Here is a 19,186-nt window from a genome sequence, read left to right as displayed (position 1 = left end):
GTGTGAGTGCATACGTGTGTACCTGCTTATGCTGACTGCTTTGATTACATCAAGCTGCCAGTTTATTAAGTACATCTATGATACGCCTTACCACAGCAAGAGTTCATCTGACAATAGCAAACAAGATGTGCAGGAACATTGTACCACGTACAAAATGATTGCGTTTCACATTCCCAACACCATCCTACTGCCACAATCACGTGGCGTTTGCCACCAAACAGGATGTCTCCGCACACTCATGACGTTTGCACCAAATTCCTTTCATCTGCGTTATGCAAAATGAACCTGGATTCATCCACACAGGAAACGCTTTCCCACTCCTCAGTGGTCCAGTTTTGATGTTGCCCTGCCCACTGGAGATGCATTTTATCTTCACTGACATAGAACCACCTGAAGTGTTCTACAGCCGCAAGCCCACTGGAGATAACCATGGCCCAACAGACCTCCTGGAGCGAGACCTCATTATTCTGTCCGATTAGGACTCAGTTTGCGTCGGCCAATGAGTGCTCCAGCGTTTTACTGCCACACTCCACTGGGCCTCTCCTCAAGGAAAGCCTGATGAAAGCATGAATGGAGGTTTTTCAACAAGTGGCAATGCTGCACACGTTGTCTGCTTGATCCTGGTTTGTATGGAGGACGAGGGAATAAACTCTTCCATTACAGCCACAAGAGATGGATACAGCAGACACATGATTCCGTTTTAATCACATATTTGCTTCATCGTTAACAGCTTAATCATCATCACCTTCATCATGTGCCAGTGTACCTGATAGAGGTATTCCCATGCATGGGAAATAATCAGCTTTTGGCACATTTCCTGAGCCTATTTCTCCTGGATATGACAGAACAGATGCCGTTTCTGGGTCTTTGTTTTATTAATCAGCTTTCAGTGAGACAGAGCTTTGTTCTGTTCAATTTAAATGTGTTATTGCTGACACATCTTGCTGTACTATATGGCTGAACTTGACTGCTACAAAACAACTAGTGTCAGCAATTTTGCTATAGACACAAATGACATGTCATTTTTACAAATATCCCTCCTTTCATAGACGAGCCTACCGTCATTCCGGATAACGCAGACGCAGCTGCTGTATACCGGACGTGAGGAATTGTGGGCACCGCTCTGAAATGGGTCGCCCCTCTGCCCGGCTCGCCAATCAGTGCGGGATTGGGACTCGTCCGCTCCTTCTGTAATGACATGATCACTCAGGGTGTCGGGCCCGGTTCACTCTCTTTGTGCTCCAGAGATCATAACCACGAGGCTCTTGTCTCCAGAGCCCTGCCTGCTGCTCTCTAACCAATCTCACCTGGAGTGGGCCAGATGTCGAGCCAGGCAGTGACCGCAGTAGAGGCAGGAGTGGCTAACGCGCCCCGTCCGTGACCTATTAGCGTTACCGCTCTATTACAAAGCAACATGTGCAAGACTGAATTTGTGCGTTCAGCTCGTGGGCATTAAGGCTTGTGTGATGGATTTATTGTAAAGCCTGTCTGTGAAAGAAGTGAACATGTATTAGCTGTGTGTGGACCCATGCAGATACGCATGTAATGTATGTGCTCGCATACATGTGAGCGACTGTGGATGTATGTTCGTTTACGCTTGCGGACCCAAACCCCAACACCGATTACCAGAAAATCCGGCAAACAGCGATGTGTTGTTCACTTTTGTTCCTGACAACACAAGCCTGCTGCTAAAAGACACAAACAGGACACGGAAGACACAAAAAGTCATCTTTCTTCCTTCCTGCTTTTCTCTTTCTCTTTCCCTCTCACTGTACATTCATGTTCTCTCTCTCTCCCTCTCTGTCTCTCTGTCTCCATCCCTCTTTTGATCCTCTGATTGTACACATTTAAATGCCTCGCGCCAAAGAAAACGGATCCTTGGCCACAAGCCGACAAGTTTCCACAGCCGTGTGTAATGATGGTAATCGTCTAAAATGAAACACAGCAAATGGAGAGGCAAGGTGGTGAGAAAATGGAATAAAGGACGCTTGTCCGGCTGAATTACTCAGCAGATCAGTGCAGAGGCAGAGGCTGCAGTGAGACACATTTTGACACTTACTCACGGAATACGCCCACACGTGCATACATCAAAAGAGCGGCAAAATAAGAGGAGGAAAAATATTACAGGAGGAAACAAACCAGAAGTGGGAAGCCAAATCTAAGCACAGTGAAGTCTAACAAGGGAGTGTGGATGGACCACACTGGGTGCCACTGAGCATGGCACTCGCAGGGGCCACGGTCCGTCTGGGTTCTCCTACTGATTCTGTGGGGGGCTAATACGCACATCAAAGCAGCCTGATGAGTGTGATACCAGCAAAACCTGCATGTGCAAACCCCCCCCCCCCCCCCTCCACACACACACACACACACACACACACACACACACACAAGCAGCCTCTTCCTGACAGACACGACGCACTTCAACAGACCACGGGACCAGGCAGAGAGGGAAAATGGGGGGGACCGGTTTCGGAGCAAAGGCTGCGCAGAGGTCCAGCCCTGGAATGGTAGATGGAGGACCGGAGGCAGTGACGGCACCCGGGCACTGAAAGATTCCAGAGACGGGAGGTGCTCGCAGCACTGAAGCAATGTGCTGTGACAGGAGTAAAGGCAGTGAGGTAATGGCAGCAGAGAGTGGAGCTTTTAACAGGAGGGTCGGGGTGGGGTTGTACCTTCAGTCCTCCGCTCTCTGCAGCAGAGCCTCGGTCCACTCCAGTGACGTAGATGCCCAGAGCATACTCGGCTCCACCCCGGATCATGAGGCCCAGGGAGCGGCCATCATCCAGTACCAGGTTCACCTTGGATAGAACAGGACACGGTTGTAGGATATATACATAGGTATATTATGTGTCTGTCTGTCTGTCTGTCTGTCTGTGTGTCCCGCTCTCTTTCTCAAGCAAGCATGCGCACATACACTTCCTCTTTCTCTGAGACGAAACCATTTTTTTTTCTGACCACTGCATGAGAAGTAAAACTGTGGAGATGGGTTAGGAATAAGTTCAAGATTAAGACTGTAGTGTCTTAGTGCAAAGGAAACGCACAGTTGCACTATACAGTGAAATTCCTATTTTGCACTTCCATCCAGCATGCAATAAAAACTATCCACTATTAACCTTAAACACTATGTAAACACTATAAACAATATAAATAAAATATAGCAAAACATTCACCAACAAGTACTGAACATTAATTAGAATAATTCCAGAGTTGTATTACCCAAGACCAGTTTCATATAAATTGTCATATAAATGACATATAAATTGTCTTGGCCTTGGCAGGCACTCTGGTGAATATATATAAAGGCATGCCGCTCCATTCTGTGTGTTTACAACACATAGTTAAACATGGGGTACTCTCTCTGATGAAGTGCTATGTGCTAAAATCTACTTCACACTTCAAGTTTGTTTAATTTATCCGGCATTTTTGTTTTTGAGCTCCGCTTTTGTGCTTGAACTTACCGAGCACCCTCATAGCATCCAACACTTCCCCACGGATTATGTGAAAAGGGTAAAAATGTATTTTATGTATAAAAAAAACCTGGAATGTTTATGCTTTTCTACCTACTTGGATAACAACAAAAATGAATCGTTATTTATCTGATGCGCTTCTGGCCAAGTAAGATTTCCCAAGACTTATATATTTGGATAAAATACATATTTTGATATCTTTTAAATTACTTTCATGTTTTAGGGTTTTGGAGTTACACATATTTTAGTTTGAGTTTGACTATATTGTGTTTGACAAATCTGTTTAAAAATCATTTGTCAGTTGTCTACCATGGCTGACGCATAAACAAACATTAGGGTGGTTAGACGAACATACATTTAAGCTGGCTGGTGAGCAATGTTACTTTAAAGAGAGCAGTCGGAAATACAGATGCATAGCATTAAGTGCACTGCAGGACAAAGTCTGAATCCCTCCCCTGCTCTCTCATTGCTTACGCCACTGAAACGCACTCTCAGTTCACAGGCCTGACCCCAGACATTCAGTGATTACTGATGCATTCTCCCTCTCTGCATCAGCAAGCCGTTTCAACATTCAGTCAACAAAAATAGCCCCACACCTAGTCAGAACTTGCTTGTTAAATGCACTCTGAACATTAAATCAAGCAGGAACCAACCTCAATTTGCCTGCGTCACATAAACCAAGCAAAATACTGAAAAAAATGTCTTCGCATATTAAAATGTATGAGCTGACGTGCTTCTCTGACTAATGATGACTGCCTCCATTCCATTTGTGGAAAAAATGACAGTGGTCATGCTTTTTCTTGGTCATTGATGCGTCCACTCCAGTCGTGGCGCAGGAATTTGCCCTCTCAATTATGAGGTCGCTAGAACAGAGGATGCGTTCAGGCATCTATACAGTCCAGTGCGCTGCCTGCAGCCCTCCGCGCATGCCATGGAGCAGAAGCAAGCTGTACTAACACTCGCTAAAGGGTAGCCCCAGCCCTCTCTGAAAGGTCAGCGTGGCGGAAGCCAAACCGCATTATGCGATGTGTCACTGTTCAGAATGCCGTACATTTATTAAATTCCCTGCTATGATTTATGGCTGGAGATTTTTGGGCAACGTGGCCTTTAACCAGGCTCATGGCTGTTACCAGAAATCGTGCCGCCGCACCTGTGAATTTGTCAAAATGATCTTACAAATCGCTCCACTGTGACATATAGGAGAGTGAACAAAATGCTGAATCAGTGTGGGAGGGCTGTGCTGGTGCTGTCTCGCTGAAGACAGAGCGCGAGGCTGGGCTCTAATCCCCCGCGCTAATGCATCCGCGTCTGCAGAGCCGCACGGGGCCTCTCCAGCCCCGGGCAGATTTACACCTGGACCAGCGAGTCATAAAACTCCCCCTATAATCATATTTAACAAATTCTGGCACTCGAATGGAGACAGAGGCAAAACAGCCTCGATGATAAACAGCAGAAAATCAGATTTAGGAGACAGATGAATAAACAGTGAGAGGTTAAAGGAGCTGAGGTTACGAGAAAAGGAAATGGAAAAGAATCGGATCGGGGGAGGATGGAAATAAATTCTCAAGGGGTTAACGGCACCAAATGGAATTGGTGTAGGGCAGATTTCAAACTTTAATACATTAGCACCGATGCACCCGCTGAGAGAAAAATGAAAAGTCATGCTTTCTTTGAAGATGTTTGTTTACTGGCAGTTCAATGCCACTTTCCTAAAGTAGAAGAGAAGCATACCAAAAAAATAAAATAAAATTTCAAAACAAAAGTGACATCAAGAAAAGCTGTTCAAGTTACCTGCACTTGTTGCTCATTCATATAGAATGGCAGTCAATTTGTGGAAAGTAAAGACTCCTACTGTAGTTCGTGCAAATTCAAGTTCCTGAGACTTGCCGGTGTGGATTCTCCTCTGTTAGTCTAGCACTGGGCTTCCTGTAAGGGCACAAACCTGGTCTCTTTAAAAAAAAAGCTCAAAGCAATAGAAGAACTAGTAATTAAGAAGGCTTGGTACCTGCCAGCTGGAGGCAGAGTCACTGTGGAGCAACTATGTGAGTTTAATAATTGTCTGGACACAGTAATCCCACCCAGGTAATCTTCCTCTAGACGCACTGGAAGCTTTGCCCGCAGAAATAGTGTTACATAACGGGCGCTGAAAACCTCGCAGCATTTCTGTCACGGTAACACGAACACCTTCCGTCTCCGCGCTGGCTGCTCTGGACAGAGATAGCACTGCTGAGCCTCACCATGGAGACAGACCAGCAGTGACTACTGGAAATAAGGGACAGGCTCCTCCCCCTTGTTAGAGTTAACGGTCTAATTTTGAACCTATCTACATAATTACTTGGGTCATATTTATGCCTGCCGAAGCTTTTGAACAATCCTGGATTAAAACAATATTTTACATTGTTCTGATTGAAATATTAACATAAATATTACGTTTATAAATAACAATAACTATATCTCTTAACCTCCAATGCCATACTTCAACATACCAAATGAATGTGCCCAAACAGAAAAGATGTGAAAGTTAAATTAGGTAAAAAACAAACAAACAAACATATTTTCATTTAGCTCATTTAAAGGATTTTGATGTGATCAGCAGAAATATGTTTATATGATCTACATTTTTGCAGTGTAGCTGCAAGGCTGTAGTGTTTTTGTACTGGGCTGAAACAGGGCAGTTTCTCATCCCACCATTAACCCCCCAGCACCTCCTTAGTCCCAAACCTGACCGTTAACTTTAGTCAAAGCCTCTTTACCTCTCAGTGCAGATTTGCAGTTTCCATAAAAGAAAACAAGGCAGGACTGTTGTGAATCAAAACCATGTATTGCAGCATTGCTCAAAGCTGGCCTGCCAACAGCTGTGATTTCTGATTAGGGTGTTATGTCTGTGCTTTATTGCTGAAGCTCAACTTTTAGCTACACTTCTACTGCAGGAACCCAGGATGAGGGCTTTAGATGGAAGCCCAAAGTTGTTTTATGTTCAGTTGTTTCTACAGTGTAATGGCACTTGTGTAATGGCCTCCCATGAATCCAACCACTATATATGGTTGAGTTTATTTGATCACCCTTTCTTTGGCTTTGTAATGCAAAATATCTCCTCAGAGGATATTGGCCTGTTAGGCATGAAAGTTCTTCTTCAAACAGCAGTTGTTCTACAGAGATATAAAAAACCTCATAATTCTTATATTCAACATCCAAATAAAATATCTAATAGTAACTAAACTGAAAGCTAAAAAGTAAAAGAAAACATAGTTACATAAATGACGCTTCTTTAAGAACATATTTTGATTTGATATATTTTACTAATCTGTAATACTCACACACACACACACACACACACACACACACACACACACACACACACACACACACACACCTTCTTCTCGTCTCCCTCCTGCAGCAGCTGCATGTTGCTGTGGTGCTGAGCGCCACTGCTGCTTCGCCTCAGGGTGGCGCTGCGGTGCTCGGATAGGTCGGGAGGAGGTGAGACACTGCGGCCCTGCGGGTCCACCCATGTGTACACGTGATTGGTAACGTAGCCACCTGGAATGCGTCCAACGGAGCGCACGGACATGCACAGTTTCTTACTGCCCTTCAGGACCTAAGGGGGTAGAGGAGGCATGAGGTGTGGTCAGCACGGAGGGGCGGTGCCAGGCAGGTGAAATTCATTTAAAAATAAACAAATTTAGAGTCCCTTTCTCCTGCCACCAACCTTTGACACGTTTCGGTGTTTTCAGTCTCTCGCATACAGACACAAGCTTCCACAGACACACACACACACAGCTCATCTCTGCTGCGAGCAGGCTGATTGAGGGTCACAGTGATGAACTGAAAGCTCCCCAGGCTGTGGATCATTAGCCTCTGATAGCCTGCAATGGCTTCTAGTGCTTTGCAGATCAAATGTAGTCCCCACTCGCCCTGTGTGATGCTACTGCTCCAGCAGAGTGTGAAATGATTCTGCACTCTGAGCTTAAATGCAGACGCACGCACATGCATGCACGCGCGCACGCACGCGCACGCGCGCGCACACACACACACACACACACACAAACACACACATGCCTGTTACACAGGCTATTTGTAAGAAGGCTGGGCACACGGCACTCCATGTCTGTAGTCGACAGTAACCGGCATGTTTATTTATATATTGTTTTTCATCTTAATATCTACTTTCTTAACCAAAAATAAATATTTCTGTTTAAAATTAGTCCATAATGTCTGGGTCTGAAAACAAGCTGATCAGAAATTTTATTCTAATGCTTTTTCACACTGATTTGCCATTTGCTGCCCACAGAGCTTAGCAAAAGTGTCATTTGCTTCAAGCTTAATAATAAATCTGCATACTCAGATCGTTTCATCTCAGACATCACAGCCTAATTCCCGTCCCGTCAGTGTGCTCCACCCAGATTAAATGTTGCAAACAGAAAATAACCCAGCACATTGTCTAGAAAATTGTCTAGAATCTAATTTAAAATGGATAAATCTGATTTAAATAAACATGTAAAGGTTTCACTATTGTATAAAGTACAACATAAGAAAACCATTTAACACATATCAAAACCCTGTATAGAAATCTACTCCTCTAATATGTGCGCCATAAGTTAACTGTAAAACACTTGTCCTGGAAGAAATTGGTCGAGGTACATCTGGGCTGCCTTTTCCCTCACACTGGCGACTACCGCTGTCGAGGCAATCTGCAGCTTCGCACATCGCTCTCATGTTATTACAGAGCCAGAGAATGTCAAGCTGAAGAAAATGATATGGAAGAAAAACCGGAACGAACAAAAGACAAAGGAGTGTGTGAGGCTTTGTGTGAGGGCACGACGGTGAGAGGCAGAAGCAGGGAGAGACATGGAAGGAGTGCCCCTGCAGTGAATAGTGATAAATAAAACCACGCATGGCAGCAGAGATCTCAGTGTGCTGATTGGAGTGTTGCCTGATCGAGTGTGCCATTAAAGGAGCAGAATATGGAATATAGGAACAGTGGGGTGGGGGACAACGTGCCCAACGGTATCATCGTTACCAGGGAAGAGTGGGAGAGCCTGTTGAGAAGTGCATTCAAAACAGCAGCCGTGAGGACAAAATGAGGGGGCCTGAAAGGAGCCTTCTCTGGAGGTGGGCTGCTGCAGAGCACAGGGACCCCAAGCCCCCCGGACCAGACCAACTAAAAACAAACAGTTCCTGGTCATTTGCAGAGCATGGTGAGATGGTTTTAGTGGGATGCATTTGCAAATGCATGCAACGTGCGATCTCTCTCTCTCACATACACACAGACACACACTCACACTCACACACACACACACACATACACGTGTCTGGTCTCTCACTGTTTATTTACTGATGTGTCCAGAGGGGCCAATAAAACACTCGAGACCTGAATTAGAAGCAGAGCTCTAGGGGCAGAATGCAGTATGTGTGTGTCTGAGTGTGTGTGTGTGTGTGTGTGTGTGTGTGTGTGTGTGTGTGTGTATGTGAGTGGGCAGGTGCACATGGAGCCCTGACAGTCCAATATAAACACAGAGGCTCACAGGACCCAAGAACATGCAAACGTAAACATCCAACCTGAGTCCACTCAGCTGGATAGACGTAACAAAAAAGGGTAAATTAGAGGATGATAATAAACAATCGTTTATGGTTTGTGGTAGTGTGTGCTCAGAATGTGATTATGCAATTACGCAGCCAACAAGTGGGCAGAAAGCAGGATGCATTTGCATGCATTTGAATAGATATGCAGTTTGGAGGCCTGAAGGAGGAGACCTGAAAATCCAAGAGCCCAATGCAGAGCCATCAGAAGCTGAGCACTACTCCTGCCACAGAGCCTTGCATGCACATGCATGTCAGTGTTGCTATGGTTTTAATCTTTAGGGTGACGTGTGTAAAAGAAACATTATAGGAAAAAACAAAACGCAAGTAAAACACCTCCAAGGAATACAAATATGTATTATTATTCAAACAGCCCCTTCAGAGATGCTCTGCTCTCGATCCGTCTCACTCTTTGTTTTCATTCAGACTATCTGTGTCTATCTCATTTGTGTGCCCTTCAGTGCCCTTCACAGTCTGATTGTCAACATCAAAAACATCCTTCGCCTCATAACAGCGCTTCGCAATAGTGCTTCCGTTCTACAGCAAGAAGCAGAGAGGCGAAATAACATGGTGCGCACTGATCTCTCCAGTGTCCTCCCGTTAAGACGCTAATCAATCACAGTTAATGGAGGCCTCAAGTAACGATCACTCGCGGACGTGACGGCGGCAGAAACATGCGGAGCGCCTTCCGCGCTGCACTGATGAGAGCACCGATGGTAGGCGCGGCCCTGGCGATCTTCAAGCTCACGGCAGCAGTTGGACACTGTTACTGGAGAACGGTGGGACGAAGCGTCAGGTGAACACACGCCGCACGTTTCTCTCTGCTTTCCTTCCTTCCTTCCTTCCATCTGTCACGGCACTCGGCAGTGCGTTCCCTCACCCATCACTCACATTTACTTATGAGTGATTCACAGTCGCCACAGCGACAGGATGACAAAGGAATAAAAAGGACAGAGGAGGTGTGTGGAAAGCCAGATGGTGTGTGTGTGTGTGTGTATGTTTTAGGGGTTGCATCCATGATACAATATATGTTATATGCATTTGAAGTCTGGAAAATGGATGTTTGTACTTTGTGATATTTTATCAAGTGTGCAGCAATTTTGCCTACAGGAACAGTAAAGCATAATTGATATTTTAAGGGCTTAAATATACACACACACACATATATACTATATAACATATAGAGAGTTTTAGCAACACAGAGAAATGATTAAATCGGTTTCTAGTTGCTTCTTCAGGTGGTAACAAGAATACTCAGTATTTTTATAAAGCACTCAGACAAAATGGCACAGGAAACCTTTATTTGCATATTATTTGCATACTCTAGAGTGATAGCGCAAGCATGTGAAACAGGTCATTAAACATTTCTTTGTAGGCGCAAAAGGTTAGAAACCTCCACGGTAGTCACCCGTGCAGCCTACACCTGCAGAACCCAGCTCTACGCTAATCTGCCCAAGCAGGATAGCTTCGCTGAGTTCTACAAGTAGGCTATTGCGGACAAATTCTAGTAGTCAAGAAACAGTAACACTTGTGTTTGTTCCTCATTCGTGGAATAATGAAGGGTGTGCAGCCTAGTTTGTTGTATAAAAAGCAGGAAAACCAGTATTACCAGTGAGCCTCGAATCCACAGCGATGCTGCAACTTCACTGAGAAATTCCCCTTAATCACTGGAGCGGCCTCAACGTATCCGTGTCCTGCCCCGACTCCGTACGCGGACAGCACCGTTCGTATAGCGCGCCTTCTATCGAGCCCAGTAAGCAAGCCTCCAGAAGTTCATTAGTCGTATTCTACCTGGGTGGGCAAGACTGATCGGTTCACGGTAAGCAAGTATACGCATGGTTGGCCAGAATTTGCCTCGCCCGTTCCAAATCATTCATCTCCCTTTTTGCAGTACCTGGCGCGCGGGCCAACCGTATACAGGATAAACATTCATTTGAATACACATCCCTCATACAATTTCAGTTTGTAGTATTCTGGACTACTATGAAGCTGCTTTATATTTAGGTGCAAAATAGAAAATTCTTTCAAGTGAAAAAATATTTAGTATGATGATCTCTGCTCTTCTACCCTGCACTGGCACATAAGAGATCACCGGTGAATGTGCTGAAGGTATCTAAGTGCTGAAGGTATCTAAGGAGGCCAAATCTCTTGGTTTACATATTTATTTCACACATTTCCAGGCATATCCCACTCAATCCCTCTGCTCTAGCACAACCTGCACAATTGTATCGGGGAACGGATTACGTATACTGATGCACTGGAACTGGCTCACGAGGCGTCTTTTCGGAGTTAGATTTCTGCAGTCACCAGTGGAATAAATAACTGTTCATAAGGAAATTGTCCTACCTTCAACAGAGCAGCACCCTGACTTCTCATCTTTCCCTTACTAATGTCCCCTACTTTGTCTTTTACCCATTTTTTACTACACTGCCTGGCCAAAAAAAAGTTCACACACTCTAATATTTCGTTGGACCGCCTTTAGCTTTGATTACAGCACGCATTCGCTGTGGCATCGTTTCCACAAGCTTCTGCAATGTCACTACATTTATTTCTGTCCAGAGCTGCATTAATTTTTCCCCAAGATCTTGTATTGATGATGGGAGATTTGGACCACTGCGCAAAGTCTTCTCCAGCACATCCTAAAGATTCTCAATGGGGTTCAGGTCTGGACTCTGTGGTGGCCAATCCATGTGTGAAAATGATGTCTCATGCCCCCTGAACCACTCTTTCACAATTTGAGCCTGATGAATCCTGGCATTGTCATCTTGGAATATGCCCATGCCATCAGGGAAGAAGAAATCCATTGATGGAATAACCTGGTCACTCAGCATATTCAGGTTGTCAGCTGACTTCATTCTTTGGGCACATAACATTGCTGAACGTAGACCTGACCAACTGCAGTATCCCCAGATCATAACACTGCCCCCACAAGCTTGTACAGTAGGCACTAGGCATGATGGGTGCATCACTTCAGCTGCCTCTCTTCTTACCCTGATACACCCATCACTCTGGAACAGGGTAAATCTGGGCTCATTAGACCACATGACCTTCTTCCATTGCTCCAGAGTCCAATCTTAAATATGCTCCCTAGCAAATTGAAGCCATTTTTGCTGGTTAGCCTCACTAACAAGTGGTTTTCTTAAGGCTACACAGCTGTTTAGTCCCAATCCCTTGAGTTCCCTTCACATTGTGTGTGTGGAAATGCTCTTACTTTCACTATTAAACATATCCCTGAGTTCTGCTGTTGTTTTTCTACGATTTGATTTCACCACACGTTTAAGTGATCGCTGATCACGCTCATTCAAGATTCTTTTCCAACCACATTCCTTCCTTGAAGATGTTTGCCCACCGTCCTTCCACTTTTTAATAATGCGTTGGACAGTTCTTAACCCCATTTTAGTAGTTTCAGCAATCTCCTTAGATGTTTTCTCTGCTTTATGCATGCCAATACTTTGACTCTTACGAAACAGATTAACATCTTTTCCACGACCACAGGATGTGTCTTTCGACATGGTTGTTTAACAAATGAGAAGCTACTCACTGCATCAGTTAGGGGTAAATAACTCGTTGCCAGCTGAAACATAATCACCCATGCAGTAATTATCCAATGGGAGGCTCTTACCTATTTGCTTAGTTAAATCCAAGTGGTGACCTTTTTTTTGGCCAGGCAGTGTATAGCCCCTGCTTAATGTACTTATATCCACTGTACACTTTCTATTCCTTTCAGCAGATGTTAAAACCATCTGTAAATTTACATTCAGAGCTGCAAACAATGACTGGATAAAAAAAAATTATTAAATGACATTGTCAAACAGCAAGCATGCTATCTAGCAAAGCAAAATACCGCAGAAACACAATGAGGCAGGATGTACTGCTGAAAAACTTGCAGTGTATACAGCCAATCCTACTGAAAAACTAAAGCAGATTGAGGCTACATGTATATTATTACAGCAAAATATGCAGATGGTACATTTTGTATCAGATATCCCGCTCTGTGTCTTATTAGCTGGTCCCACAGAAAGTTATTTTTCTTCATTAGACCTCCAAGCTAACTTTCTTAGGATTTACTGCTTAACTCATATAATTGGGTGACATGTCCTGATCTCAGCCAACACCCTAATCACACCTCTCCTCTTTCTGCACAGGACTGACATTGATGTATGTGTGTGTGGTGGGCAGTTTTTTGTTAGTTCTGTTGGAAGTAGTCCAGGTGGTGAAGTTAATTTTATGCACAGGTGAGCACTGAGACTAGGACAAAGTGGAGCCTGTGGGGATCCCAATCTCATCACACACACACACACACACACACACACACACACACACACACACACACACACACACACACACACACACACACACACACACACACACACACACACACACACACACACACACACACACACACACAGAGAGAGAGAGAGATCATTACCTCATTATCACAGCATAACCCTGAAATCTCTGAAGATTGCTGTCCTACCAGACTACTGCCAAACTGCAAGGTTGTAGACACATATGCTAAGCCTCCACTCCATATTCTTCTCCTAAAAGGTGTGCACTGAGTACTGAGTGCAGCATTAGACTTTCTCTCAAGTGTATACACCAAATTACTAATGTGCAGGAAAATGGTATAGCCTAAAATATAAATGAAAAGGCTTTCTCTCAACATAACCTATTTGTCATAAAATATATCAAGATGAAATGAAATGCTGTACAATACCAGCCTATTACTGCCTGAACAATGCAATCTGATCTGTTTTTCAAGTTAAAAGCTTTCATCTTCACTGAAAGGCTAATAATTATATTACCCTTAAGGTATGATAGTGAGGTTTGATATGATCTATTTAGTATCTCTCATCTCAAAAACCATACCATGGGCAATCTTTGTGCATGCATCTGTCATAAATGGATGACATATATGTATTTATATGATATACACTCACCAATCGCATGGTTAAATACGCCTGTGAACAGTTTAGCCTTTAATCTGTGAATACAGTTTGTGTTCACTATCCTCTAACCTTTCACCAATGGTTATTAAATCATTGCTGTCGGCTGCAAACCCGAGCAGCACAGCTGTGTCTGATAAACTCACTTGCACTCATGGCACTACCATGCCTGTGTTGATACTGTTTTTAGTATAGTCTGCCACTCATATAATCTCTGTGTTCAGAAAATGACCAGTTTACAACCTGTAACAATACAAGCCAAGTGCATGTAATAGCCATGGACTTGAGGTACAATGCAGGTGTTTCTAATAAAGTGAGTGGAAACTGAAATTATATGACTGATGTACAGCATAACTACATTGTGATATTTTATACAGTTAGATTGGAGTGCCCATGTCTGTGTCTTTGTCTTTTGTTATTTTCAAGCAGTGATATATCAGCCAGTTGGATTGAACCAGCACAGACTTGTCTACTGTCCAGATCACTTCATTATAGGCTTGTCGGTGTCACTTGTGGCCTTTTTAACTGGAGCACAATTATGGCTCACCCACATGGGCTCAGCGAGAGTCCCAAGAGGCAGGTAGGAGATTCAGGAGTCAGGCTTGAACGTCATATAGGAACATAGCTCCTCAGATTCACTAACATCAAGAATCAAATCACACGCACAGCAAACCGCAGCCAAATTCAATTACAAGACAAATAATCTGACAGATACATGTTCACGCACATACAAACATGCACGTGTCTGATCAAGTCCCTATTACACCCATCATCTACTTTTGCATTATATAGGTCATGTATCAGTAATTAATTTGCATTAAAGGTTATCTGCTGCAGATGAACCTCTACACACCCATATAATGTGTAATCTGTCGCCGTAGGGCATCCTCTGTACAGACTAGACTCACTCAAACACATGAAGGCAGACGGCTGAAGGCACATGGCTGAACTAGGTGAGTCATTACATCAATTTGCCTCTTCTCTCAAACCTTGACAAAACTGACACACCGAGAAAGAGAGAGAGAAAGAGAGAGATGCAGTCCTGGCTCACCGCCTTAGACCTGCAATTACCTGTGCTCGTTGGCAGCTGTGGTTTTAATTATATAATCAATCGAGTGAACACATAGACCTCTCTCTTAGCCTGTCGCACATGCACAGTGATAAGATGGGACCTTCTTATCAGTTTAGCCATCATACACTCACTCACAAACACACTCGGACGGTGCTGGATCACTCCAACTCATTCTTATCCTCCCAGATTTAAGCTTGAGATCTCCTTTATAACAGATATGGCGATATTTACTGGATCATTGCCCCTATCTGTTCAGCACATCCTGACCTCACCATATTGGAGGACTTCGCTGCCCACTAAACCACATAAGCTCACCAATCTTATATAATGCAGCGAATAACAACCTGATGAGAGCCTATCGCAGCGCTCTTTGTGAACAGCCAGAGGATTTTAAGGCTTATCCTAGATTCATTGTAAAAAAATACATCGACAGCTGCCCACTGCATTCCGAAGAGTGCCATGCCTGTAGAGGGAGATTTGACCAAGATATGCTGTCCACGCTTAAGAGTTTGACCAAGGCATGCTCAGAACAAGCCATGGCACGCCGCGCCCCGGACACCGCTGTTCTGCTTCAACTGTGCGTGCCCTAACCCAGAACTGTCACGAGCAGTAGGTGAACATCAGCTGCTCAAGCGTGACAGCGTGATGACAGATTCCCCTCCGCTCCGCTAAGAGCCGCAAAGCTGCGGCAGGTCCTCCTGCTGAGAGTTGCGTGTCCCTTGACATCTCCTTCCACCCTCACGTGCTGCCTTTGACGTGCTGGTTCTTCTGAAAGTACCCACTGTGCACCTGAATGTGTGCACATACACACACCTGCATACACACCTGTGCTACTTAAAGTGTTTCGATAAGTCTGCGCTCTACTGACTATTTTCAAAACAGAAGATTCAGGACTAGAGAGAATAGAGAGCCAATTATTGCTTATCGTGTGGAAAATAAGCTTATCTCATTTTCTATTGCTTTTATCAGTTCCTCTTCAGATACTCTCATCAGACACAGAAAAGTGTTTTCAGGCCCTGTTTCAGGTGTTCTGATGGAGAACTCTTTAAATCTTAGTTTTTCCACTCCTACATTCACCACAGGATTTGCGTATTAAAAGACAAAGAAAGAACATGCAGACAAACACTTGTGCTTGAGGCTCATTAAGAAATGGCAGTGGCCCAGTTGTCTGGACAGCTCAGTGCCTGGAGCTGGTCACATGATACGACCACACTAGAAGCCCACTTCAGCAACTCTAAAATGGGAGGCCACTTGAATGGAAATTCGACAAAGAGACCGGCAGCAAGTTGCTATAACTACAAAGCATGGAACATCGTGCCCTAGCCCCATCAGGCCTAGTGAATCAATACCTGTTTCAAAGGCATTTCTCCGTCGTTTTGCTGATGTCACCATTCACAGTTTGAAGGCCACTTTGTTCCTTCCAGACTCCTTTTCCCCTGGCCCCCTCACTCCAGAGAAATAACAGGAAATGAATGGGGTCAGGGTAAAACTCCACAAGCAGTCTTGCCCAGTGCTGACTCGACCAGAGGACAGAACGCTCACTGTACTTAAAGGAATAATTGGGCTACTGCCAACCAATGAGGAGACGGACTTATTGAGTGACAGATAGCTCAGCCAGCCAAGTGATCCTCCTTCCTATCTGTATAGAAAATTGGTCTTAATTAAGGTGCACAGTAGCTGAGGTGAATTAGTTACCAAAAGAGCGTAATAGGAGGGAGAGAATTGGCGTCCAGTGTAAGAGAGGTTAATAAATAAGGCTTGTACAATAGAAAAGGGGCATGACAGTGTAATTTACAGGGAAGACATCAGCACTGGGCTGGATGATGATTTTATAGCCTTTATTTTTCAAGCCTAATCCATTACCAAAGCCACTGTTGTTTTGTAATAGCATGTCAGGCCATGGCCCCTCATGCACTACACCTGGCCACATTCACTACTCGTGACCAGAAATGACCTCCCACTTTCCCAAGCAATTATTTACAATGAGCATCCTCACCTTGCTGATGAAATGGCATCCATATGCAACATAGTTAATACTGACAGCACTGGTGAGGAGTCGCAAGAATCGACAGCTTACAAGAAATCGGTCTCTGTATGAACCTGCCTTTTCTAGGATTTGAAGCCTGGTTTGTCCCAGGTCCAGTCCACCTCTGAACCCCTGGCTGCCACAGCCGGCACACAGGACTGTGCTGAAAGTGACCCTGCATGCTGACCAAATCAAAGCGGTCACCAGCAGATCCCCTGAAAGGTTCACTTTCACTCGTGTGCAGTCTTCGTCGAGTTAATGAGACCTTGGGTTGCATACTCACGCCCTCGCTCTCTGTATTTTAATAACGACTTTACTCGTGCTCAAGCAGATTCACACAGCTTCTGCAGTGCTTCCGCAGTGCTTCCGCAGCATGGCTTACCTTTTCCATGAAGAAGCTTCTCACTGAAGCACTTCATCTGAAGTGCAATTTATCAGCAATTTGTCCACCACCATTTCTTCTAGGAAGAATATTAACAACATTATGAATACTAATGAAAGCCAACAGGTGCTGCTTTCAGGCATTAATTAAAATACGTTCCATAAATGCTGGAGATATTTCTGCATCCAGCATGAGCACAGAGACACAAATGTACAACCCCACAAAAATATTCATCCGTGCAGCCGTGTGCTCACCCACTTTGACCTGTATCAAGAGGCCGCTGGCCTGTAATCGCTAAGAATAGGAAAGTGTTACTTATGGTCAGATGGATGGATAGATAGACGGATGAGAGGAGAGCAAGCGAATGTACTGTAGGGTCACTGGGCTCTCTGAACCCAGCAGAGTCAGTGGAGTGTGCTGACCGGTACTCTCCACACAGGAGCAAGAGGACGAAGGAGATCACCCAGATCCCAGTAGGATATCCTCAATCATCAGAAACCCATGTCCACGTTCTGAGGCTCATGTTGCTTTCTGCTTTCAATTTGATCTGTGTCCATGGTCTGTGTTTACACATGTCGGTGCTAATTTTTTAAAAAGCAAATCCAATTTTATTACTCATAATAAATCTCATAATGGTAATGAAATGGTCGGTACATTCAGTGCTCCTGCACCTAAGTAGTTTGATCAGTGGTGGCATATGCTGAGACTCCTGGATAATCAGACTTCAGACTGCAGGTCTGTAAAGACCCACAGTGATGGGTGGTTTATTCGGTAGGGCTACAACAGTGCTCTGGACTGGGGATGCACACTGTGTGCCCGGCTGTAAGGGGTTAAGCTGCTTAGCAGATGGGACATTATTGTGCGTTCTGCTAGGTCATGTGACTGCACAGCACTGCTCTGCTGCAGCACCTCCAGCCTTAAAGAACAAATAAACAGCTACAGAGATATTGACTCTGAAAGAGAAGGAGAGAGGGATAGAGAGAGAGAGAGAGAGAGAGAGAGAGAGGGAGAGAGGGGGAGGGAGGCAGAGAGGGAGAGGCGGAGAGAGAAAGAGAAATGAACACCCTGATCCTTGGACTGAACCTAATCCTGTTTAATTAACTAAAAATCCTCCAGCATTTCATCAGAGCAGACCGGGAGTGAAAAAGATGAGATGACAGATTGTGTGGGATGTAATTTTAAAAGGTCCAACTCTTTCTCCCCACACACCCCTGTTTTCTCTCCCCTCTCTGTGGCTCTACCTTTCTCTCTCCTTGGGCCACTTCTCTATGCAGCTTTGTCTGTTGTGGCTCAGCACTTTTTTGGTTACAGGGAGCTAAAGTGGGTCTTCACCCCTCTGCAACAGTCTCCCAGCATGCAACACTTCACACACACACACACACACACACACACACACACACACACACACACACACACACACACACACACACACACACACACACACACACACACACAGCCTTAGTCTTGTATTACCATCCTTATAAAGAGGGCTTTCTTTTAACTCTGCTTTACTGTAATTAAATACTAGGTCTGGCTGCTCCTAACCACCTTAGCTACCAACGGCAAAACAATTGGCTTTTGTAGTTTTCTGCGAAAAGAGAAAGTTGTGCTCAGTAATACAACAACATTTACCTCATTGGGACCAGGAAAATGTCATGCCTTCATAAAAGTGTCATTTGTCTCTATGTCTAAGAAAGGAAGTAAATCATTGTG

General features: G+C 44.5%; 1 protein-coding gene across 11 annotated transcripts in view; it reads right to left on the bottom strand.

The window, feature by feature from the left end:
* The window catches only part of whrna (whirlin a), a 57,043-nt gene that overhangs the window by 24,852 nt on the left and 13,005 nt on the right, over nucleotides 1–19,186 (bottom strand). For all 11 annotated transcript variants that reach the window (XM_081719690.1, XM_081719696.1, XM_081719694.1 and 8 more), the window contains exons 2-3: nucleotides 6,841–7,065; nucleotides 2,673–2,798 (exon numbers count right to left, since the gene is read on the bottom strand). In XM_081719690.1, the coding sequence (XP_081575816.1) occupies nucleotides 2,673–2,798; nucleotides 6,841–7,065 (351 nt within the window). The remainder of the gene's footprint in view (nucleotides 1–2,672; nucleotides 2,799–6,840; nucleotides 7,066–19,186) is intronic.

This window comes from Electrophorus electricus, chromosome 8 (genome assembly GCF_041902795.1).
Source record: "Electrophorus electricus isolate QZ-2024a chromosome 8, ASM4190279v1, whole genome shotgun sequence".
NCBI lineage: Eukaryota > Metazoa > Chordata > Actinopteri > Gymnotiformes > Gymnotidae > Electrophorus > Electrophorus electricus.
Note: the sequence above shows the minus strand (reverse complement) of the source record. Positions and strands in the feature narration are given on the sequence as shown.